General features: G+C 40.0%; 1 protein-coding gene across 3 annotated transcripts; it reads left to right on the top strand.

Moving 5' to 3' along the window:
* Positions 1-68: 68 nt before the first annotated feature.
* Positions 69-14,014, top strand: DNAAF10 (dynein axonemal assembly factor 10). Of its 3 annotated transcripts, none has more exons than XM_042449980.1 (8): positions 69-556; positions 5,992-6,092; positions 7,131-7,261; positions 8,378-8,479; positions 9,225-9,340; positions 9,660-9,794; positions 11,267-11,364; positions 13,631-14,014. In XM_042449980.1, exons 1-8 carry the CDS (start codon positions 347-349, stop codon positions 13,836-13,838), a joined length of 1,101 nt encoding a protein of 366 aa, XP_042305914.1. In that variant the 5' UTR covers positions 69-346; the 3' UTR covers positions 13,839-14,014. The 3 variants fall into 3 exon arrangements, with proteins under 3 accessions (XP_042305914.1, XP_042305921.1, XP_042305930.1); XM_042449987.1 differs by having other exon boundaries at positions 364-665; XM_042449996.1 differs by lacking the exon at positions 5,992-6,092 and having other exon boundaries at positions 364-556.
* The last annotated feature ends 10,819 nt before the right edge of the window (positions 14,015-24,833 follow it).

The following is a 24,833-nucleotide window of genomic DNA, read 5'->3' as shown; positions in this document are numbered from 1 at the left end:
GTGACGTCACTGCCGCTCAACCACCCTCTGCGCTGGACGCTCGCATCATCTGCAGAGGCTCTTCGGACTTCATTTCCCATCATCCCTCAGCGTGGGCTGTAAGGGCTCGGGCGGATGGGAGTTGGAGTCTTAGCAACAACCGAAGAGGCCTTCCTTAGGAAATACAGAGCGAACACTTAGGACAGTGGTCCCCAAACTGTGCCCTTTATTAAGAGAGTTTGGACTTCAGCTCCCAGAATCCTATACTATTGGCCAAAGTGGCTGAGGCTTCTGGGAGCCGAAGTCCAAAGCACTGAGCCAGGGCGACGATCTTTCTCCTCTCTCTCTCTATGGTTCGGTGGCCCGGATGACGTTCGGAAGGCGCATGCGCAGAGAGGCGGCGCGCGGAGGAGGAGGAGGAGGGTGGCAGTTGGAAGTGGAAGGCGTCGCGAGCGGGCGTCCTTTTCGCTCCTCTCTCTCTGTGAGCCATGTCTGCGTCGGGCGCCTTGCTGCTGGAGAAGCCGCAGATGATCGCGCACGCGCAGCAGGGCCTGAGCTACACGGTCTTCGAGTGCAAGTGGGTGCCCTGCAGCGCCCGCCTGGTCTGCCTGGGCAGCTTCCCCAGGGGCACCGGCGCCCTCCAGCTCTACGAACTGGCCGGGGGACGCCTCAGCCTCCTCCGAGAAGTGGGTCCTCCTCAGCACACGATACATACAGACATGACCTCTTTCCTTTCCAGGCACAGGATACAAAGACAGAGCCCAGCTAGTCTGTGGAATCAGCCTGTAGAGAGAGACCCTGAAGCCCCTTTGAGACTCATTGGAATGAAGAAGTGGGCAGCAGCAGGGCTTCCCTAGACCCCAACCTACTTCCTCAGATGCATGTAGGTTGAAGCCTAGGAAAGCTCATGCTGCCAACGTCTTTCTTTCGGTGAGTCTCTCAAAGGGGCTACAAGATCTCTCTCTACATATTCTTTACAAGTACAGTACTTCCATTGACCTTGCCTTGTTCTCAGTGATGCTTGGAAACATCTACACTTTCTACCTGTTTCATTTAGCCATGGCTGGGGCAGAGGAGTCCCTAGGTTGGGGTCACCTAGTGGGGAAGATGCTGGCGTATAAACAGTGGCATCACTAGGACTTTTGGCCTCTTTCGTTAAGATACCCCCCACCATTGACCTCCTTCGATAGCGCACCATACAGAATCCTTAGTAATGTTTTTTTGTACTCATGTTGCTCACAAATTGTAATTCCCACATATCACTGAATCGAATGGTAATCGTTGTGACATAAACAACTAGCATAAACAACTACTTAAACAGGGATACCATTTCATCTCTTAACCATTTCTTCAGCCTAAACATACTCTGCTCCCTAAGTCTCCGTTCATAAGGCTTAAAATAGCTTTAAATTATAATATCGTATGCACAGCCTCAATTCATTTGCATTACAGTATATGTATGTGTGATTGAAGTGAAAATTTGGTAAAATGTGATGTTTTATGATGCATCCCACCATCTCTTCAGAGATTTAAAGGGATGCAGGCAAATGCTACATCCCATTTCTGACAAAATGCAGATGTCTGGGGAGCAGTAGTGTCACCCCCCCCTTTGGGGTCTCAGCTGGTGTTCTCCACAGTCCCTCCAACTCCTGCTGATGCCACTGCAGAAAATTTAGCCTGAAGAATTTCCCTATCTGGCTGGCCTTTGCAGTGTACTATAAAGCGGTGCTGCTGAAAGTGGTGGTCCACAAGGCCTCAGCTGGTGAAAAAGGAACAATTTTAACCAAGGGACGCCAACATAGTAGGGGTCCCTGGATGGACCCTCGCATCAGATAGCTTACGGAACATTACTGTAGACTAAAGAACTGAAGAGGTACATGGGAGAGGAAAGGAAAGACTGCTAATTTGTCGTGCATGTCACTGGTGAGGGATGTGGTATGTTACAAACCACAAGCATAAGTATGAAACAATGGCCTGTTACAGACAGCCAAAATAAAGCTGCTTCGAGTCACAGTGGAGGTATGGTTTTTCAATGATGCATGCGTCCTAAAAGTCCAGAAGTCACACCAAAGGCATGCTGCAGCCCTAAGGACTGGAGTGTGGCTTTGGTGCGACTTCTGGACTCTTAGGACGCATGCATCATTGAAACACCATACCTCCACTGTGACTCGAAGCAGCTTTATTTTGGCTGTCTGTAACAGGCCATGGTTATGTATTTTCACTTCTGGTTTCTAATAATAACAGCCATTTTTGTCTCCCCCACGTTTTGTTTCATAGCAGCATCAGTGATGGTAAGTTGTTAATTTGCTTAAAGGTGTTTCGAGCTGCTATAGTGAAATCGACTCAGATCTTCTCACCAAGGCACTTGTCCTAGAGTTTTGCTGTCTCTTCAGTGTCTCTAGCCTGTTATCCTGACAGTCTGATTTGTGGCATGACGTGGTATTCTTGTTGTTGGTTGTATATGCTGCAACCATAATAATACAGTGGAACCTCGCCATACGCGGGGGATCCGTTCCGGATCCCGCCGTGTATGGCGATTTCCGCCTATGCTCAAGCCCCATTGTAAACAATGGGGCTCGTGCACGGCGGTGCGGAGGTGCACAGGGCGCAACGGGCATGCACGCAGTGCAACAGGCGCACGCGCCCATTCAACTGAATGGGATACGCTGCTCCTTCCACCCCGCGCGCGCCCAGCGGCTTGAGCGCGTACGCTCAAAGCTGCTTATAAAAAGGCCGCATATGCGGAAGCCCCACTGTAATAATAATAATAATAGAAGACATGTCCCTGGCCTTTCCTCTGGTTCACTCGGCCAGGCCTTACATGATTTGCTTCTCTGGTGGAAAACTGCTATATATTTTCGTGTATAAGTAGAACTAATTTTAGTCAAAATATTGACCCCAAAAACCTGGGTCAACTTATCCATGGGTACATACCACACTTACATATGCATTCACTCAAGCCCTGCACAGACATAAGTATATACATATGTAAGAATTGTACTTTAACTCATTTGTTTAAAAAGGAACTATCGGAGCGGTGAAAGGCGAGAGCTTTGTCTGTCCTGGAAGCAGTGACCCCCCCCCCCCCCAAATGTTGTGGTAATGTTATTGTAATATGGCTCCCAGAACAGATGTGGAGACAGAGTTGGCTTTGTGGCAGGGTCTTGTCCCTGTATTACCACTCCTGTATCTTGTTGTGAGTACTGTATATTGTATATGTATAAATTGTAGCAAAGAAATTGACCCTCCCAAAAAAAAAAAAAACTGAGTCAGCTTTTCCACAAGTTAATTTAAATACTGTATTTTAAAATGACTCTCATTTTGGGATAAAGGGGGAATATAAATCCCATAAATAAATAAACTCCCCAAGGGGCATCGGGGAAAAAGCATCCCCTGGTGAAAGGCAAGAGTGTAATCTGTCCTGGAAGCATTGAATCCCTCTACTCTCCCATCCATCCAGCCTTTAGGGCAAGCACAAACAGTTATGCCTGCTGGAATTTTATAAGGGGTTTTTTTGGCACCATTTTTCTTTGCTTTGTCCTTCACCTACTTTGTTATATGCCTCATACATTTTGATATGACTTTGACCTATCAATATCCATAATTTTGACCCAAAAACCTGCCTTTGACTTAAACATGAGGTCAATTTATAGTCAAGTGTATATGATAAGCTGTGAGGAACAAACGTACAGACACATAGAGAGCTGTCCATGGGACAACTGAACTGGGGCTCCAGCTCACTTGAGTGGACTTCACTTGGTTGCAGGTCTCAGATCCATTCTGGGCAATTGCAGAACTCTGTTAATGCCATTTGAGGAAGGAAATTTAATCTATCCTTTAGGGAAAATAACTCCTATATTTTGATTTAATTTTTGAGCTCAGAAATTAGAGTGCAGTTCTCTGAAATCCTGAAAGAATACTTCAGGCTGCAGTGCTACTTGAGTAGAAAATCACTAGCATTCACTGCAGTATAGCATTTCAGCATTTTTGGAGTGAAGCACTGTACAGATGCATATGCAGATGGACAAAGGAGCATTGCTATTAGAGTAGTTTAAGATGCTGAATACTTTCTATTTTAACCTTTTTAATTAAGGAAAAAAACGATTTATGTTCAACAGAGTGTGTAAGCCCACATTATGATCAATCAGTCAAAGAAATGCTTATGGATTGGCACAGATGTACTCCAGCCATGACTTGTTTTACTCTCTCTAACTACTTGGCAAGCCATTGTTGAGAGGTTAATAACAATGAGGAATGCTTTGCTGGTCACCATAGTGATAGCCATTAAGTTTGCTTGTATACACAGCACTTCCCTTCCCGCAGAGGATTGGTTGCTGTAGCCATAGCAATATAAGATTGCAATACATTGGCCTTATAAAGCATTAAGGAAAACTGAGTTGAAGCCTTCCTTAGCTGGTTTCTGAAGTCAGTTGTGAGATCTTGTTCAAAAGCAGTTCTTTTATACAACAATGAAAATCTTTTGTTTTATTGCAATCTAGCTTTCCAGTGGGTAGGGACTTTCCCACATCATTAATGTAAACATGGTTTTCTATCATCACATCTTAGTTATAAAGTCCTACCCAAAACCTTGTTAGAACGTACAAAGTGTAGAAAAATATACCAAGGAAGAAGAGGAAGGTGAAGATGGGACACAAAGATACAAAGAAAATTTATACATCTCTGGCTAAAAGTCTTTAGAGTTAAAAATAGTACATTGCAACTGTGCACTAGTAGGTTATATATAAGAATTTATTTCAGTTGGGTTTCTCTTTGTATTCACACTCAGTACATTTGCTAAGATTGTGTTGGTTTGACTTAATTTATTCAAGCTGGCTCTGAGAGTGTGGCGAACTTGAACATCAGTCACCTTTAATTAGGTGGCATCCGCCTTAGATGTGTAGATTTACATTGACTGGATATAAATAAACATGCTTGCTTGGATGGCTTTGAATATAGAAAAAGATGGATTGAAAAAGAGAATAATACATTGCCAGTTTGTATTATTAAAGCTTTAGGAGAAAATGATTTGTGGAAGTAAAGTAATGCATAACATTTTAAAACACGCCAGCTTTTGCCAGGGTTACATTTGAAAACCATTGTCTATTTAGCCTATCTTTTTCAGGCCATAGGTAGCAATTGATGGTTTCTCTTTTCCTTTTTTTGTAGACCATAAGAAATAACCAAGCTTCTAAAGAGATTAAGAAAGAGAAAAAAGAATGGCAGTGTGAGCCTATAGGTGACTACTCAGAAGTAAAATTCATTGAGTTCAATGGGATTTACTTCCTCTTAAGTATGTTTAGGATTGCAGTGTCAATGATGCAAAATCTACTCCATGTTCCTTTGTTGCTAAATAAAATTTCAAATCATAAATCAGAAAAAACAGTCCTTTTTTCCTATGAGTACAATCAGTATGACTGGACTTTCTTCCTATGCATACAATCTTAGGTTAGGGATGGGAACCAGGCCAACCTCCAGATGTTGTTGGACTGTAGCTCTCAGCATTCTCCACTATTGGTTATTCTGGCTTGGGTTGTTGAGAGTTACAGTAAGAAACATCGGGAGGGCCAATGATTCTCCTGTCTTATATAATAAAACATTTGAATTATAGCAATAGCAAGTACATTTCTATACCATTTATCAGTGCACTTAAGCACTCCCTGTAAGTGTAAGCTAATTGGTTACTCAATTAACCAACAATCTGGGTACTCAATTTAGTGACCTCAGAAGGATGCAAGCCTGAGTCAAGCTTGAGCCCTTGGCTAGTACAGTACTGAACTCACAACTTGCCATTTGTGAGTGAGTAGCTGTAGTACAGGCATTTAACCACTGCGCCATCAGGGCTCCTTACCAGTAATCTTTCTGTATTTTAATGTTCTGTTCAAACTTTGTATTTCAAAAATATATTCTCCAAAGCTATACTCTGAAAGTACCTGCATTTTCGACAGGGTAGACAAATCAATGTAAAAAAATTAAGGAGTCTTCCCAAAACATTTCTGTTCCTCCTTTTTCTAGATTGAAAAGCCAAGGCCTATTAAATGTGGAACTTTTGGCGCTTCTTCTCTGCAACAAAGATATCTGGCGACAGGGGATTTTGGTGGAAATTTAAATATATGGTACGGAACATTAGATCTGCTGACTAATAATATGTAAAGCTTTACTCTACATGGCCATATTCTTCTCAGTCAGTACATAGGCCCAAAACAGACAGATCAAAAGGGATGCTGTCAAGCTACGTTGGAGGTGTGACATTTAGATGACACATGACCCAAACACAGCCTGAAACCACCCCGACGTCACCCCAACCTGGAAAAGTCAGCATGAAAACGAGTGGAAATAAACCACTCCTTTTCAGAAGCTGGTTTAAAATAACGGTGTTGGCCCAGATTGGGGCTGCACATGTGTTGTTGCTGCAGAGCCAGGGAGAGTGGGGCTGGGGCAGCCCCAATCTGCCCTTTTTGGGCAGACTGTTTCACCCCATAATCATTCAAATTCATTTAAATCATCCTGTTTTGGGAACATTAATGTTTTACACTAAACTAAAGTTTTGCTTTAAATTAATAAATCAAATAAATTAAGCTGCAAGACTTAATGGAACCCAATAATCATAGAACTGGTTTCACAGGCTCCGGGGATTTGTGGAAATTTCTCTCAAAAAGCATTGTCTCACTTCTCTGCCCCCACCTTATAACAAACTGCTTTTGAAATTGGGGTGACTATGATATGACATATTTATAAGAACACCTTGTCATTTGAAGAGCTAAATTAAAGTCTTGTATCTTTCTGTTTGCACATTAAAAATCATTAATGGTGTTGTGCATTATAGTGATCCCTTGGTATCTGCTAGGGTTTGGTTGGAGAACCCCCTTTGATATCAAAATCCATTGATGCTCAAGCCCCATTAAATACAATGGTGCAGTAAAATAGTATCTCTTATATAAAATGGCAAAATAAAAGTTTGCTTTTTGGGATGTATATATATTTTTAATATTTTCAAACCATGGATGGTTGAATCCATGGATACAGAGCATTGACTGTACTATGACTGAGTAAATTAGTACTAGTTTTTTGTACATTATGGCAGTACACATTCCTGAATCTATTACTTTGTAGTATGAATGAACACAAAGTAATTGTTCCTTTCTTCTATTTAGGAATTTGGAAGCTCCAGAAATCCCAGTTTACTCTGTGAAGGGACATGAAGAAATCATAAATAGTATAGATGGTGTTGGTGGCTTAGGGGTTGGGGAAGGAGCCCCAGAAATTGTGACAGGAAGTCGTGATGGTGAGTTAGTTCTATTGCATGCCACTAGTGTGTTGGGGGAGGGGGGAGAGGACAAATAGATTGGGGTTAATCCAGCTAATAGCCTACTATGGTGGCAGTTCCTTTATCATATGATTGAGTAGCTTAGATATTAGTATTAAGAACCAATATAGTCCTATAGCCTGAACCAGCTCTCGCTCCTTCCAAATTTATTGGACTGCAACTCTTGTCATCCGCAGCAAACATGCTTATCTGAGGAGATTCATACAGCAGTTCCAGTTCCATGACCCCTGTGGATTGTTTCAGCTTGTAAGATGAAGAATTAGTCTGCTTGTACTTAATTCAGGGAGGACAAAGTGTGGCCCTACAGAGTTGTTTTTTCTTTCCTTGACCTCCCCAGAGTCTTTTAGACTGCCCTTTTTCTTGCACAAAAAAGATGAATTGCTGCTCCTGGAAGGTTCAGCTTTTAAACATTACAGGTTCGTCTTAAGGGACATCTTTTTAAAATCTGGCAGGTGATTTAGGAAAGCTGGAAAAGGAAACCTAGCTCCAACTCTAAAGTCAGCTCTTGATAAATTAATTCTGTCATTGCCACTCCATAGATTTTCTTAGCTAGTATATACTTGGTAACAGCACTCTTGGTCAGCCTTCTTCCATTCTGGGTTCTTCAGCTGCTATATGATATGGTTACAAGGATACTGCAATCAGATCTACATATGCTGTATGTTCTATTTTAAGTCCCACATGGAGCAGGGCTTTGACATAAGTCATTAGAGGGTTGTAGCAAACTGATATCCCCACAAAGAAGATGCAGAAGAAGGAACATAATGCAAGACAATTGAAGATAGCTCTAATATATACATATATAGTATTAGTAGTTGATATTTTGAATGAAGACAGCTGAATCCCAGTGTTTTATATGAGTTATGTTTAATTTAATTTATTGACTATATGGATAAATCTCAAAGCAAACAGCTCTGTTTTGTTTATTCGCTGAAAAAGAAAGATAAAGATTGTCTTCTTAAAAGCAAGTTGAAGGGGCTGAAGCATAGGAAGATGCTTGCAGCCTCGAATGGAAGAATAGATGTTGCAAGACTTTTAGTCAGTAACATGATAATCTAATGTAAATGACCACAGGGACTGTGAAGGTGTGGGACCCAAGACAAAAAGACATTCCAGTTGCAAATATGGAACCAGCACAAGGAGAGAGCAAGAGAGACTGCTGGACAGTAGCATTTGGTAAGTTCTCTGAGTTTGTTAATTCTTAATGACAACATCTATCCTGGAATTTCTATTGTGGCATCACTTTAATCTTTGACCACCGTAACACTGTTTCCAGATGCCTTGCTTCATTGCCACTAAAATAAGATGGAGATTATCAATACTAGAGTTAAAACAACACCCGTGGGCTTAAACATAGTGTCTGAAATGTTCTAGTAAATTTCCTTTCAACTGCTTGCTTTTCAGACCTCTACATGTCAAGATACCGCTTACAAAAACAACACTAGAAATGCTGTTTTGCTGTGACAGAGAATATGGTGTTTCTTGTTTTAAATAAAATTATACAGGAAGAGTGAAATTGTCTCTAAATATTTCTACTTTGCCTCCACTCTCCCTTATTTGCTTTTATCTTTTAATGGATCTGCAGAATAATCACAACTTGTGCATGTTCCAGAACTATTTTCTAACACAAATGTACACCCTTAAATTTGGCTTGGTATAGAAGTATGTGATTAGTTTAAGAAAGTTTGGTCATACACTGTATGGTCTGGAAAAGGGATACAAATCGCCACTTGGCCATGGAAGCCCACCTTAGAAAAGTCACATTCTTGTCAGCTTCAGAGGAAGCCAAAGACAACCCTCCTCCCTCCCCAACAAATCTTGCCAAGAAATCCCTGTAATAGGTTTGCCTTTGTATCGCCATTAAGTTAGAAAAAATAACAATGGTGATTCTGCATCTAATAGTGGTTCTTTTCCAAACTAGGCAATGCATATAATCAAGAAGAGCGTGTTGTATGTGCTGGCTATGACAATGGAGATATCAAGTTGTTTGACCTGAAGAACATGACATTACGATGGGAAACCAACATTAAGAATGGGGTAATATGTCACGAAGGCATGTTAGAGTGCTAGTCTTTTTGAAAGATAGAAGTTGCAGCAACTCCCAGCAGTCCATAACCAGTGGCAATGATAATGGGTGTTGTGATCCAACAATCTGGAGGAACACATGTCTCCCCCTCCCTACTTTGTTACGAGCCATTGAGTTCAGTGGGCCAACCTTTTAATGGGATTGAGATGTATAGCTTCAGTCTTTAGTACATATTTTCTGTGGGGCTTTCTTCTAAGCAAATATATTGTAGATTACACTTTATCTGTAATATGAAGCATATTTGAATAACACTTGCTTTTGTATTTCTAGGTTTGCAGTCTTGAATTTGACCGGAAAGATATAAATATGAACAAATTGGTTGCTACATCACTTGAAGGAAAATTCCATGTATTTGACATGCGTACTCAACATCCAACCAAAGGTTTTGCTTCAGTATCAGAGAAGGTACAATATACAATATGCTGTTCATTCTTATGATTGGAAGTGTTCCACTCTTAATCGCATACCTTAGGGAGGAGATGTAATGAAAAGTACAGTATTTCCATTGTTGTTGTTAGGGAGCTCAGGTCCTGAGTTCTAAATCTAACACCGTGTCAGTGGGAGTTTCTTCCTCTTCATACCTTACAGTCATTTACACTAACTGGAAGCCTGATTCATTGCAGGTTTTCATGGTACATAGGGGAGACTAAAGGTGTAGGAGATTGCCTTCTTCCTCCTTCTACTAATAGCAGTAGTTATGCTAAAAACAACCCTGTTGCTCCCATTCAAGGTCTTTTGAAGACTTGTTCCAACTGCAGCCTTGAAGATTGACCAGAAAAAACAACACTATATTGAAGTTCTCCATGCATCAATGAAGGGAAGCACTGATGTGATTAGTAACTGCAGAGTAGTTACTAATAAAAGTATTTCTGTTGTTGTTATTGTTGTTGCATTACAGACTTTCCTTTCTCTGACAGTTTACAAAGTTTATTTTGTGGAAATGGAGCACATTCTTTGAATGCAAAGTGGCACTTGGTGGTCCACATTGTGCCTGATAGGGACTTGGTGGTTCCTTTGCACTGGGTAGCAGCCTTTTTGTCTGAAGAGTGGAGTATAAATAAATAAACAAATTATTATTATTATTATTATTATTATTATTATTATTATTATTATTATGTGCAGTTGGCCTTGTCTTTTTTCTTCAGGCCTTCAAGGATGAGTAACTCTTGATGTGTGGAAAGGCAGACAAGAGCCATGTATCCATCTGCCATATTTCCATCCTAAGTTTACACAGATCTTACACCACATGGGAGTCTTTGTCTCCATGTGAGGGTATTTATCTCCTCATTGGAGTCAACAGTTCTGGTACTGAACCCTTTCTTGCAGTTTCAACAAGCTCCACCTATCTCCAAGCTGTTTTACTTATGTGGAGGAAATGAAAAAGGAATATGAGCCTTCCTTAAGTTCACCAAAGATTTATGAGACATTTGGAAGCAGTGAAAGGGTTTATTGATGCTTCCAAGTTTCTCCAAATCTTGGAATAGTAAGACATTGATCCCTAAGAGGTTTTCACATCATCACAACCACTACCATCCTAAGTTTGCTCCATATGTCAACTAATGTGAGACATGTAAAGGATGCGCCTCATGAAGCCATACTGGCCCAATTTTTCTCTTTGCTGTGATAAGCAGAAAACCAAGGGAAGGAGCTCTCACTTCATGTGGGGCATCCAAGTACATGTGATCACCAGAAAGATACTTGCACCTGTTCCCTGTTCAGACCATGAGCTGGCACAGACTACCAGTATAATAGCTGTACATGTGGTTCTATTTCCCTTCCGCTGACTCCTAGACGATGATTTCTACTTGTCACAGCCAAACAAGCATACAGATAAAATAAAATGGTTCGACTGATTTATATCTAATTTTTGCTGATAGGCTCACAAATCTACATTGTGGCAAGTTCGGCATCTTCCCCAGAACAGAGATATATTTTTAACTAGTGGAGGAGCTGGAAATCTTCATCTTTGGAAATAGTAAGTATATATCTTCACAGAAAAGACTGGAATAAATTACAGTGGTCCCTCGGGTTACGAAATTAATTCGTTCCGCCGCGGCGTTCGTAACCCAATGCATTTCGCAAGCCGAAAAGGGCTTTCCGTTAGCGCTGGCAAGCCGCGCGTTTGAATTTCGCGCCGAAAAAAATTTCGTAACCCGAAAAAACCTTCGTATCCCGGAACAGTTTTTTCCAATGGAACTTTTTCGTATCCCGGAAATTTCGTAACGCGATCAATTCGTATCCCGGGGTACCACTGTATTCTAAGTACAGTGCTTCCTCGGGTTATGAAATTAATTCGTTCCGCGGCCGCTTTCGTAACCCGAAAAGCCTTCGTAAGCCGAAATGCCATAGGCGCTAATGGGGAAAAGCCGCGATTCCGTGCGAAAAAGCCGAAAAAAGCACCAAATTTTTTTTCGTAACCCGAAAAAACATTCGTAACCCGGAACAATTATTTCCTATGGGATTTTTTCGTATCCCGGAAATTTCGTAACCTGGGTATTTCGTATCCCGAGGTACCACTGTATTCCAAACCTTGTATATTATGCAACAGATAAAACACTTGCAGTTATTTTCTTATGTCTTACGAAAGCTTGCTGTTAGAAACTTAATTATTCTTTGATAGAATTTTTAAAAATTGCTTTTCTTTATTATATTGTACATTATTTGGCTGTGAATATTTAAATTTCCTGCTACATATTTGCTATTGCTTTTCATGTGCTTGAGCATGGTATTCATACTTCCTCTGCCACTCAGAATATACCTATATCAATATAAATATGTCATATCTAATACACTCACATATAAATATTAAGTGTTTAATATCTATCTTATGCTTCACACAGAGACTCATTTCCCCACAAGTACGTTAATCTCAGCAGGTCACAGAAATAATATTCACCATATACACATTCAATAGAGACTTAGGCCCAAAACAGAAGGGCAGACGTGGTTTATATGATGCCCACATCCGGAGTGCTCAGAAGCCATGCCGGGGCTGCCTAAGGCAACCCAAAACCAGCCCCAAAAGGAGTGGCTTTTTTCTGCTGCTTGTCGCAGTCCATTTGGGACTGCTCCAGGAGGTCCCCTTGGGGCCACAGTGTGTATTCACTGTGGCCTTGGAGTGAATGGGCTGGGAGATGCTTGTTCGTTTCGACCCTTAGTGCCAAGGAGTGCTTTGCTCGATTGCTTAAACCCCGTCTCCACTCCCATTCTTTCTGTGTCAGGCTCCTATGAGGTGACTGGTTTAGCTAGCGTCTCTCTGTAGGTTGGCTATCAATAGTTACTTAGTAGTGGGACTGTAGAGTCACTAGAGGATTGCAGAGTCACTAGACTTTCTAGGCTGGGGAATGAGCTAGGTACACAAATGTGACTCCTTCGTTCAGCAGATCCTGTTGCACAGCTGCCATCATTTCCAGACAGAGCCATACACACCTGATCTTGGGGGAGACAAAGGGTGAATCTGCATTGCAGAAATAATATAGTTTTGCACTGCTTTAATTTCCATGGCTCAGTGATATGGAATTCTGAGATTTGTGGTTTTGTGAGATATTTAGCCTTTTTTGTCAGAGAGCTCTGGCGCCACAACAAACTACAGTTCCCAGAATTCCATAGGATGGAACTATGACAGTTAAAGCAGTATCACACTGCATTATTTCTGCAGTGCAGATTCAGCCTCAGAAGCAGGATAGCTTGGTCTTTTCAAATGATGGAACTGAATGTGTACTGAACATATGTATGCTGAAATTTAACATTTTATTTATACAGAGATTTTTAATTGTACGCCTCCCAGAGAACTTCTGTCAATACGGTGGTTTAAATGTGCAATGAATCAGTTAATTTTTTAAAAAAATTATCTAGAAAGTTTCTTAACTTTATTCTTAATATTAGTTTCTCAAAAGTCATTATTTCTGAAATTGTAAAATCTTTTATATCCCAATAAGGATTCCCTTCCTCCTTTTTCCCACATATTTTTCCAAGAAGAGAAGTATGGAATAGTTATTATGGGACTGGATTTAAGAAAGCTAGGTTGAAAGATCAGCTGTAAAATATGCTGAACAGACTTGGATAAGACACTGTCTCTTAGCCTAACCCACCCTACAGGATTGTGATGAGGGAAAAATAAGTTGCCTCACCTAAGCCAGTCTGAGACCTTTGAAACTAGAGGGGGGAAATTAAATAATACATTGCAAGAGTACATAGTATTGGTGTATAAAGTGGATTTTTCTTCTTGTTTTTCCCCATAGTGAGTATCCTGCAGAGCGCTCCAAGAAAGATTCAGAAGGTGCTGAAATGGGAGTAGCTGGTTCGGTTAGCCTTCTCCAGAATGTGACACTGTCAACACAACCTATTTCTAGCCTTGACTGGAGCCCTGACAAAAGAGGTCTCTGTGTCTGTAGTTCATTTGACCAGACTGTGAGAGTACTTATTGTCACTAAATTGAACAGGATTTGACCAAAAGATTTCTAACGGAGAAAAGTTTTCTTGGATGTTTCTAACTAACCTTTCCAGAGTTCATTGAAATATCATTATATGACCTCATATTGGTACCACAAAATGTGGAAAAATTTTGTATGGGGAGCATTTATCTGTTAATAAATAAAATGTGCCTTTGTTTTTTGCAGATTAAACCCCTGTTTACTGTTTATGCTGAAATATGCTGAAATTGCACTTGAGTTCAAAGTACCTGGCATCACTTGTACAGTAGTACAAGACATTTGACATTTTTTAAGAAGTGTTCTCAGCATATACTTAATTCATATTGTCCTCAGAAGTGAACAGTAGTCTTATGATGCTTAGGAGAACAACTTTTAGAATTACCAAGTTTTGTGTTTTTGTGCATTTGTTTTATGTTTGTCAGTATGGCTTAGGTTGCACTTACTTTGTCCATTTACACTTTGAATTGAATAAAAGTTAAAACACCATATTTTGATACTGGCTAGTTGTTTAAAATGATGTTACAAGTATACACAGTGGATTAATATTATAATTTGATAGTAATTCTTTCAGAGAAGAGAATCAGTAAGAACATGCATACATAAACACGTACATTCCATTAATTCATTAAATTTGCACTGCTTGGAAATCGCAGTTGGGTTTAGGATGTTATCTTTACGATTATATTTGGTGATATGATGAATGGGAAAGGGATCCCCCTACTTCTCATCAAAATAAAGACAGATAATTTCCTTAGGTAGAGTGAGTGTAGTGTAGTGATTTGAACACTGGACTCTGGAGACTAGTGTCTCAATGCCTGCTTTGGTCATGGTAGCCCACTGGGTGACCTTGGGCAAGTTACATCTCTCAACCTCAGATGAGGCAATGACAACCCATCTCCGAACAAATCTTGCCAAGGAAACCCCATGACCATAGGGGCACACAACAACAATTTTTTAAAAGAAAAGATATACACACACACACACACACACAGAGGATCTTTTCTAATATCCTATTAAATCTTGTAAATACATCCAGGATTTCATTGCAATCCAAACTGGAGTGGGCTGGGAATCAGGTGAAGCCTCTTCTATTAGCAGAGATGCCATTATGCTGACAGATCGGCCATCTGCTCTCAAGCCTGCAGACAAGAAATAAATTTTAAAAAATGATAGAGAAAGGGCAGACTGAGGGAGGAGTTGGGGTATGCCAGATCTTAAATCTCAACCTGTCTAGGGACACAGCAGTATGTCAGACAAAGTTAGGCAAGGGCAAGGGAAGTCCTAAGTAACTTCTAACAACTTCATTCGTTTTAGTGGCACCTCATCTATGGAAGCTGTGTCTATACTCAAAATAATTGAAAAGAATAGCAGAAAATACCATGAAATGGCAGAATTTTTAATAAAACACACACAAAAGTTTAACTTTCACCAAAGGGATTCTAACAAAAACTGTATTGATTCAGTAAGTAGCATCTAAGTTCCCAAAGCACAAAAAGGGACACTTTGCACAAGAACATTTTCAACAAGGATCATGTAAGCAAGTCAAATACACCATAGCTTTGTTTATGTGCAGTGGAAAGCTGTGAGTCATGGATTCTTGACAGATCAGGAAGTAACAAAATACAGATGCCCCCCCCCCCCCCCCACGCATTACAGTGCATGCATGGAAGTGATATAAGTATCTTATGTTTAAAAAATAAATAGCGGAAAAAGTCTTAAACTTTTTGTAAAGGTACACTGTAAAGATTCAGCTAATGACAGAAAAATATTAGTCCTTAAGGACTAATTTTCCCAAACTTCTTAAGAGACAGCTACTGCCAATCAAAGGTCCTATGTTGTTTAGTGTGGTGAGCAAAGCATGACCCTTGGAGGCTATTTTTGCAGGCAGTATTCTAGGTTCTCATGGGGGGGGGCGGCAGAAATGCAGCACCCAGTCTCTGGGAATTATCCACCTTGTTTTAATCAAATTATGTGGTTCTTCTCCATTATGACACACAATATGCACATTTGTGGCAAACATTAGTCATTGATGGAAACAGGTGAGAGCAATCTTCCATATTCCCAATGACCCTCTGCAACCCACTCTGATGCCTTAACATGCCAGAGTATATTTGATGGGGGAGCAGCAGAGACAATAAATGAGAATCACTGCCCCCCGTCAGAAACTTCCTACAGATGCAAAGGAGTCCTGCTGCCTGCAGGAGACAGATTTTGTGCTCAGTATTATGCGGATCCCAACTTTATGTATTCCTAGGATGAAACCATATAATGAAAACCACAGGATGCTTCCTGGCCTTATCACACAGCATGGCAGACCAAATCTAGACCAGGATAGGTAGGAATCTCTGAACATGAGTGAATTCATGAGTGGGATAACCAGCTGCAGAACTCACAAGGAAGTTCCAATGTTTCCCTTTAGCATTGGGACCAGATTACTTGACTGCCCTTACCTGACAGATAATAGGCATGCCCCAAAATGAAAAACGGTAGCTTTAATGTCCTAGCCCTTGTAAAATTCTAATGCTATTTCAAGAGTTGGGGGGGTTCTTAAAGAGGGGTGCAATTAGAAATAAAAATCTGTTGTTAATCATTTGATTTTAGAATTTCTACACCACTGAAATGCTTTGGAGGTATTTTACAAAGATCTGAAAGCTCTTTCAGATCAGACATTTGAAAGAAATCAATGACTTTAAGAAAGCTGTGAACAGACTAATTTTGCTTAAACTATATAGAGTAATCTTTGAAATTATGAAACTTGAAACTTCACCACTCTATTTCAAAGTGCAAACTGACAAAATGCAATAATAACCTTGCCTTACCTTCATTCCTTATCAAAGTAGTACAGAATATATTGTCACCCTGTCCTCTAGTGGGTAAGGATGCACACTGCAGAAAAAGGAAGCCATTATATATTGCAGGGCCTGTAAGCACAGTAGAAACCAAAGAAAGATGTCACAAAGGTTCGAGTCTAGTTCAGGACAAAGATTAATTGCCCGTTTCAAATGCATGATGATTCTCTAGACTTCTCAAGAGCTAAGATATTATCTGGAAGACACCATAGTAGTCACCTATACAATGACTTCACAATAGGAGGATGAGTTAAACAGCACACAGAAGATTCCAGTGACTGTATTAGGATTGCATTGTACTATTTGAGAAACAACTATAGAGATTTTGGAATCCACTTGCTGCTGCAGTTTGCACAGGAGGCTGCATGCTTACTAAAAAAAAGGCATCCTTGCACTAAACAAAAAGTATGGGTTTGTTCTAACTGCCTCTTCTGAGTTGTATCAAATAAATCTACTTCCATGGAAGTTGGTGTTTCTAAATTTGTGTGGCACCTGCTCCCCTTCCAAAGGTAACATGACATACTAAAAGGTAGAAGTGTGCAGAATTCTAGGGAATAAGATATGAGGTTTGATACTTAGGTTTGAAACAGTGACAGGCATATTCATGCTAAGGAGTGGGTAGACCTAGAATGCCTGACAGTAAAGCATGCTCAGAGAACTGGTGTGGACTGGGAAACCAGGGTTCAGATCTCTGTTCAGCCATGGAAACCCACTGGCTGATCATGGGCAAGTCATACTCTTTCCACCTCATTTAGAGACAGGCTAAGTTCCTTTGAATAAAGTTTGCCCAAAAAAACTTCGAGTCACCTTGAAGGCACATGGCAACCATCATCTCAATTTTGGGTGGAAGAGTGCTCTATTCAATACTGCTCTGAAAGCCAGTTTTGGATCAATATCCTTAATCCCCAAGTGCAACTCTCTGGTTTACATATGTGCATGCAATTGTTCTGTAGGATACAGTACATCATCACCTTTACGTTAAGTTTTTATCAGCTGGAGATTCCACCATCACCACCACCTCCCCCGACACACTGGCTGCAGAAAGCAGAAATGTTGTGATGTCATTTCCTGGTTAATTTTTGGTGAATTTTCTTATGGTTTTTTTTTTTTTCCCATTTCAAGATTTTGTGGGGGAAGACATCAGCAGGGTGGTGGAACCAAAACTGATGAATTTTGCAGTGGTTTTTAATAGGTGACCTGAGAATAAAAAAATAACTGGTATTTTTTAAAAATGGGTGGAGGCCTGGGGGCTTGTGGGATGTTAGGGGGAAGCTTAGGGGATGCCAAAAAGGGGGTTCAGGGAGCACAGGCAGCCTGCATATCCCTGTTGTAAAACTACAGGATTAGACTGCTGGCATCGATTTAGGCCTCTTAAATGCTCCTTCACTCAAAAAAATTATCCCCACATACAAAACCTGATGAGAAGGCAAAATCTTTACAGAAGCTTTCTTTTTGACATGATAATTTTATTTGCAGAAACAGCAATAGGGTGTGTGTGTGTGTGTGTGTGTGTGTGTGTGTGTAGAAGCACCTTCTATGCCCAGCATTTTAGTCTCTGCAGGCTTTCCAATAATGCTCTTCTCACTGTTATAACTTACGGCCAATTTTCTCAGGAACAAATATAGATTGTGTGACCACTGGTGACTGCAATTTATAAGTGGACAACTACTAAACCATCTTGTTAGCATTCTTTATTCCAATAAAGTTGTCTAATTGAAATAAGCCGACATTGACGATCTGACACAAAGAGCTTAAACATAATAATGAATTTTGAAATATTTTGCTTGCAGTTCCTAAATCCAGACATTGTAGCTGTTCATCCTGAAAAGACAGTAAGTGTTCACCATAAATTAAGCTCCCAGGTGTTCTCTAGGTTCAGAAAGGATTTATTTCTGATCTAGACTGTCGCATGGATTGGATGGTTTATGTCCCTGAAATAAAATCCATGCCTTTGACCCTGCCCAAATCCAAATTCTGGCTTGTCATAAATGAAAGAAATGGTGGGTTGCCTATTTGTCAACAACCTAACTAGTCTAAAGTTGCCATTTTCAGCGTAGAAATGACAGATGTCCTTTTGTGAAAGTGGACCATGTAGGACTGCCTTTAAGGCCTCTAGTTGCCTCAGAAATCAGCTGGCAAACCTCAAGATAAGAGATGGGATCAGACTTATTTTGTTGGACTATAAATCCCAGAATCCCCCAGCCAACACAAATCATTTTGCTCAGCTCTCCATTGCCCCATGGAGTTCCAACCACATACAGATGTTAATGCCTTGAAGGATTGGGACCGATTAATGCAATTCTGTGTAGGTTGCTCTCACTCACAGAGGTCCAGTGAACTCTCAAAATAACAGCAGGAAGACCTTGTTCTTCCATGGTTCTCACCATCCTCATTTACCTACATGGCAGGGCAGCTTATTCCACATGGCCTCCATCCTTTCACTTTTCCTGGGGGCTGCCATTCAGGCAGGACTGGTGTTGAAGATATTTTGCAGCCTAAGGTGGAGTAGCACTCAATACACACACCAAGATAAAAGTAGCTAAACAAACCAAGTCTTTGGCACAACAGCCAGAAAATCCCTCAAGCATCTCACCCTGCCTCTGGAAGTAAACATTTATTCTTCTTACTTTCCTCCAAATGAACTCTGATTTGTGACAAACCTGTCGTGGGACTTTCTTGGCAAGATTTATTTAAGGGATGTTTGCCATTGCCTTCCTCTGAATCGAAGAGAGTGTGACTTGCCCAAGGTGAGCCAATGGGTTTCCCTGGCTGGGTAGGGATTCAAACTCTGTCTAGGGGGAATCCTAAGGGCTTATCACAGGGACATTGTTATACTGCAGTTGCGCTGCATTGCTCCTGGCTTTGCCTAGAGCTTATTGTACAAAGTTATGGCTCTCTCAGGGCTGTATTGTGCTGTACCCCTGTTGGGTCACTTGGAAATGGATTCTTTTCCCACTTGAAAGAATCCACCAAGGTCCCCCTATACCACTAGGGTTTAGTAGTCACTCTGGTGAGAATGACTTCTTCTGCTTCATTGTGATACTGGGAGCATGGTGAGCACTGTGTAGGTCTGGCTGCCTTGCTCCTCCCTTAGGGCTTCCCTAGGGAACCTCCAGCAAGGAAACCCCAGACTATGCCTGGGCTGGGAAAACACCTGGGTTCCCAAGAGAATCACTAGGTTCGATTCACCAGCATATTTTTTAAATATTATTTTTGGAAAAAATAAATAGATGTTTTGGAATGGTAGAATTCTGAGTTAATCCTATTAAGAAAAAATTCCCAGAGAAACTGTAGAGTTCAGCAAAATTTTGAAGAACACATAAAGAGTAAATGTACATAAGTTTAAAGAGTAATATATAAAAGCAGAAACAGGTGTTTTGTGGGGGAAACCATAGAAAAATGACAAGTGACAAAGTGTGTGTTCATCTTCCCAATCTGTATGGGGAGTAGGGGTGTTTCTATAATAGTGTAATTTTGTAATTGTGCAATTGACTAATTGCAAAATTTACTGTTTCTTGTTGTTGTTTTTTAATCATCAGTCATGGAGCAAGACCCAGAGCAAGCAGAACTGTGTGAATTGTATTGCATTTCTTGTGCCAGAAAGCAAACACAGCGCAAATGCAGCAGAAATGCGAAAGAGTGCATTGCCATTCCGCTACATTTCCAAGTATCGAAGAAGTGGGTTTCAAGCTGAAAGACCCAAAACAACTGACTAGTTGTGTGACAAACATGCTAGTCCAACACTCAAACCACTACAACATGCTGACCTTAAAAGGTTAAAAATACAATAATAAAAAGAGTATACCACAGTAGGCTTACCTTTTCATGACACCCCAAATTTGCTGCCTGAGGTAGGCTGAGCCTTCCAGGCCAAGAGACAGCATACAAGGGATTTCCCCACAGTTTCACTGGAATCTGTCCTCTAGTAGCACTGTACATTTAGGACTCCTTACAGTACCAGCTCACGCTACATACTGTATATACTTGACTATAAGTCGACCTCATGTATAAGTCAAGAGCAGGTTTTGGGGCCAAAATTGTGGATTTTTATATGACTTGTGTATAAGTCGAGGGTAAAACTTAGGAGCATGAAACAAAGGATATAAAGGATGAAGCAAAGGAAAAGGATGCAAACGAACCTGCAAAATTCCTGTAGGCATAATTGTTTGTGTTCACACTAAAGACTGGCTGGATGAGAGAGGTGAGGGCAGTGCTTCCAAAACAGATTATATTCTTCCCTTTAACAGGGGATGGTTCTTTTTTCATAAGAGTTAAAGTACAGTACATACATTGACCCATGGATAAGTAAACTCAGGTTTTTTTGAGTGAATTTTTGACTAAAATCTCTAGGCTTATACATGAGTATATACAGTAATCATTTTTCTAAAGACTTTACTGCACAAACCCCTTTCTCGCAGCAATTGCATGGGAAACAAACAAACAACAAAACTAGACCTCATTCAGAGCCCCAATATCACACATCTTCAGAACTGCATGATTGGGGCTGCTGCCACCATCACACTCTCTTTATAAATTCCCTTAACGCTACATCCGTGCCTCATGCCTTACCCAGCATGCCTTCTGTTTTCTTTCTTTTTTATTCCTTTTAACTCACACAGTTCTGGAGCTCTACTATAGCAGTCCATTTTTCATTGCTTGAGAATAATGAGGAGAAGCAAAAGATGGGGGGGGGGGAGATGGAGACACTGATACCACATGACTGCCAATAACACAACAACCCTGGCAGTGACATTTTGCACCTATGTACTTGTGCAGTTTCCAACTCATTGATGGGTTTTCCCCGTCAATGAAAAGGGATGCCCTAATTGTGGTTGGGGGACGTGGCAGCTATGGATAGAAGGCAGATTTGTGTGATAAGTATTGCCAAAGCTGGCTTTTTTTACAGATGTAATCTCAGTTTTAAAGCTGCTTGTAGTAATTGCCTACATTTTCTTTTTGTCTTTTAATCTAATTGATGTCCAAGCAACTCCTTTTGATTTGTGCTAACTCTCCTTATCTCAGTGTTGATCTCTCCCTTTCCTTTTGCTTTTGAAAGAGAGAAAACGCTTTAATCAGAAATCACGGTATAATCTCAGGGAAAGAAAATAACCCTAAAGCTATATGATGTTTATTTCATCCTGCTTACTTTTGCATTTAAATTTTGATGAGAAACACTCTTTTGGAAACGGGTCAGGGGAGAGGTCAGTGGCAGACAGAGAATCTATCTAATCTAATTAAACCAAGAGGAAATACAGTCATTTGATTCAAAGGTTAAAAGGAGGTTATGTGCTCTTTATTTATAGCATAGCATCATACAGCTGTTTGTCTACAAAATAGGACAGGTAGCTTAGGTGTGGCACCCTGCTCCTCTCTTTTTTGATCTTCACATATTAACCTGCTGTTGTTGTCATTTTCCCTTCCCTTGTCTCCTTTTTACCATGCATCTCTCTTGGCATTGAGAAGCTCACCTTTGATGTGAAAATTTTGTGCTGCAATTTACTTGGGAAAGAGACTCGTTTGGACTACAACTCACAGAATCTGCCAGCCAGCCTCCCAAAGTAGTTTCCAAACTCTGGTTTTGGGTGGTATGCTTCATTGAATCATAGAAACATAGAGCTTGAAGAGATCACAATTCTTGCAACTAGTTTCACATGAGCCTTTTGTTCTGGGAAAAGCTACATGATGAAGAGACCCACGACAGCTCAGAGCAAAAGCACTGAGATGATAGTATGCTATCAGCCTTTATTGCAATTGAGATTCATGACCTCTGCATCCTCTGCCTCAGTGCTACTGAAAATGGCAGTCTATGGACTAGTCCTGGTCAATGTACTATCACTTGCTAGTCTTGTGAAGAGTCTCTAGACAAGAAAGAAAAAGTTATAGCTAATACACATCCATATGGTATTGGTCCCTGGTGCACTGCGTGTGTGTGTGTGTGTGTGTTTTACTGGTCTATTTGGAAGCAGGCATCCATGCTGCCAGTTTGTATCTGGATTCCCTCAATAGCCAGCCACATCCCACATTCCAGGTGGTTACTGCATCCATTTCTGTTTCTCCAGTGGAAGCAAGCTTTGTCGTTGGTAAGTATTACTATTAGCAAAACCTCAATCTACGGTATACATCTCTTCCACCTTTGATACCTGGTATAATTTGGGTTGGTCCCAAGGCCACTGTTGCCCCAGCCATAATATCTGTTATTTGAGTTTTTATTAAAATTCCCCTATAAACATATTAATTTGTGGGTGCTCTCTTTCCACTGGCAGGTGAAGAAATTTTTATTCTTGTGAATTGGATGGAACTGAAGTGTCTGTGTAAATGGTGTCCAGTTTTCTAATGCCTTTCTTTTCTTTTAATTGAAACTACATTTTACACATGTAGAGACCCTGTTGTAGGACTTTTGAGACTAACTGAAAGAAAGAAGTTGGTGGCATAAGCTTTTCTAGGCTAAGTCTACAAAAGCTCATGCTGCCAACTTCTTTCTTTCAGTTAGGTCTAAAACACACTGCAGCAATAATAATCCACTTTGAGACCGCTTTAACTGCCTTGGCTCAGTGCTAGGAAATCCTGGGAACTGTAGTTTGTTGTGGCATCAGAGCTGTTTTACAGAGAAGGCTAAATGTCTGATAAAACTACAGTTTCCAGAATTCCCCACAATTGAGCCAGGACAGTTAAAGTGGTCTCAAACTGGATTATTTCTGCAGTGTGTTTTGAGGCTATGAAAGGTAGATAGATACAATAAAACGTTCAGAAGTTATAAGAAAGTGAGAAGAGGGTTAGAGAAGGTGTGGAAAGGAAAGGAAAGGCAGGTAAATACAAGAGAAGGTTTAGGAAGGTGATGTAATAAGAAAAGTGAAGATGATGTTAAGATGGATAAAGGTAGGAAGGTAGTGGAAAGTGTATAGAAAGTAAGGGAATATGATAAGGTATGCATTCAGATGGAGAAGAAAAATAAAAATTATAGGAAAAATGAAGAGATAAGAGTAGTTGGAAGGAGGGATAAGAGGCAAGGAAAACACAAAGAAGAGGTAAGGAAAAGACAAGGAAAAAAAATAGGGTATAAGAAGGTAAAGCCAGATAAGAAAAGGAAGGTGGAAAATGAAATATGAAACGCTGAATCATGAATAAGAAAACGTATGCAAACATATGAATATGTCACTAAGTAATGTCATTACAACAAAGTGCAATACGTTTTAATTTTTATTATATTTTATTTTCTAGGATAAAATAAAATAATAAAATAATAATAATAATATAAAAATAAATAGGATGTACACCACTGGCAGGTCCATTTTATTTTATTCTGTTTTATGGACAATGCTGTGTAAACCTACAGCACTTTATTAATATTAATATTCTAATATAAAATATTATTATAAAATATAAAATATAATATTTATTATATTCTATTTTCTAGGATGTATGACACTGGCAGGTCCATGTTATTTTATTCTGTTTTAAGGACTGCGCTGTGTAAACTTATAGTGCTTTATAAATAATAATATTAATATTATAATATTATAAAATAATATTATAAAATATTATACGTATCATATTCTATTTTCTAGGATGTACGCCATTGGCAGGTCCATTTTATTTTATTCTATTTTAAGGACTGCGCTGTGTAAACTTACAGCACTTTATAAATAATAATATAATATTATAAAATATAATATTTATTATATTCTATTTTCTAGGATGTACGCCACTGGTAGGTTCAGTTTTGTTTTATTATATAGACAGTGATGTGTAAACATACAGCACTTTCTAAATAATAATAATATATTATAAAATAATATTATAAAATATAAACAATATCATAAAATAAAATAATATTAAAACGAACAAACAGGACCTGGCCTCCAAAGTCCTAATCCAACGTTCAAACCACAAGGGGTTTCTTAATGCTTTTATGTAATGCTTTGGGGTATGTTTTTATTTCTATTTTTATTTCATGCCTGTCGTCCTAAATGAGCCCCATTATAGAGAGAGAAATGAAGAAAAGGAATAAAATAATGATAATAATAATAAGATAAGGAGCAGGACATGGAGACGGAGACAAGATAGAGAGGAGGAGGAGAAGAGCCCTGCCTCTAGCTCTGGCCCTGGCGGCCATTTGCCAAAGGAAGCTCCTCCCCCTCCTTCTAATCTCCTCCTCATCCTCC

Source organism: Sceloporus undulatus, chromosome 1, assembly GCF_019175285.1.
Source record: "Sceloporus undulatus isolate JIND9_A2432 ecotype Alabama chromosome 1, SceUnd_v1.1, whole genome shotgun sequence".
In the NCBI taxonomy this organism is placed as follows: domain Eukaryota; kingdom Metazoa; phylum Chordata; class Lepidosauria; order Squamata; family Phrynosomatidae; genus Sceloporus; species Sceloporus undulatus.
The sequence above is the reverse complement of the archived record's forward strand: the minus strand, read 5'-3'. Positions and strand labels throughout refer to the sequence as shown.

Coding starts and splice junctions, on each gene's coding strand:
- DNAAF10 (XM_042449980.1), top strand. CDS start 347: ATGACGTTCGGAAGGCGCATGCGCAGAGAGGCGGCGCGCGGAGGAGGA. Junction 8,480..9,224: donor CTGCTGGACAGTAGCATTTG/GTAAGTTCTCTG, acceptor TTTCCAAACTAG/GCAATGCATATAATCAAGAA. Junction 9,341..9,659: donor AAACCAACATTAAGAATGGG/GTAATATGTCAC, acceptor TTGTATTTCTAG/GTTTGCAGTCTTGAATTTGA.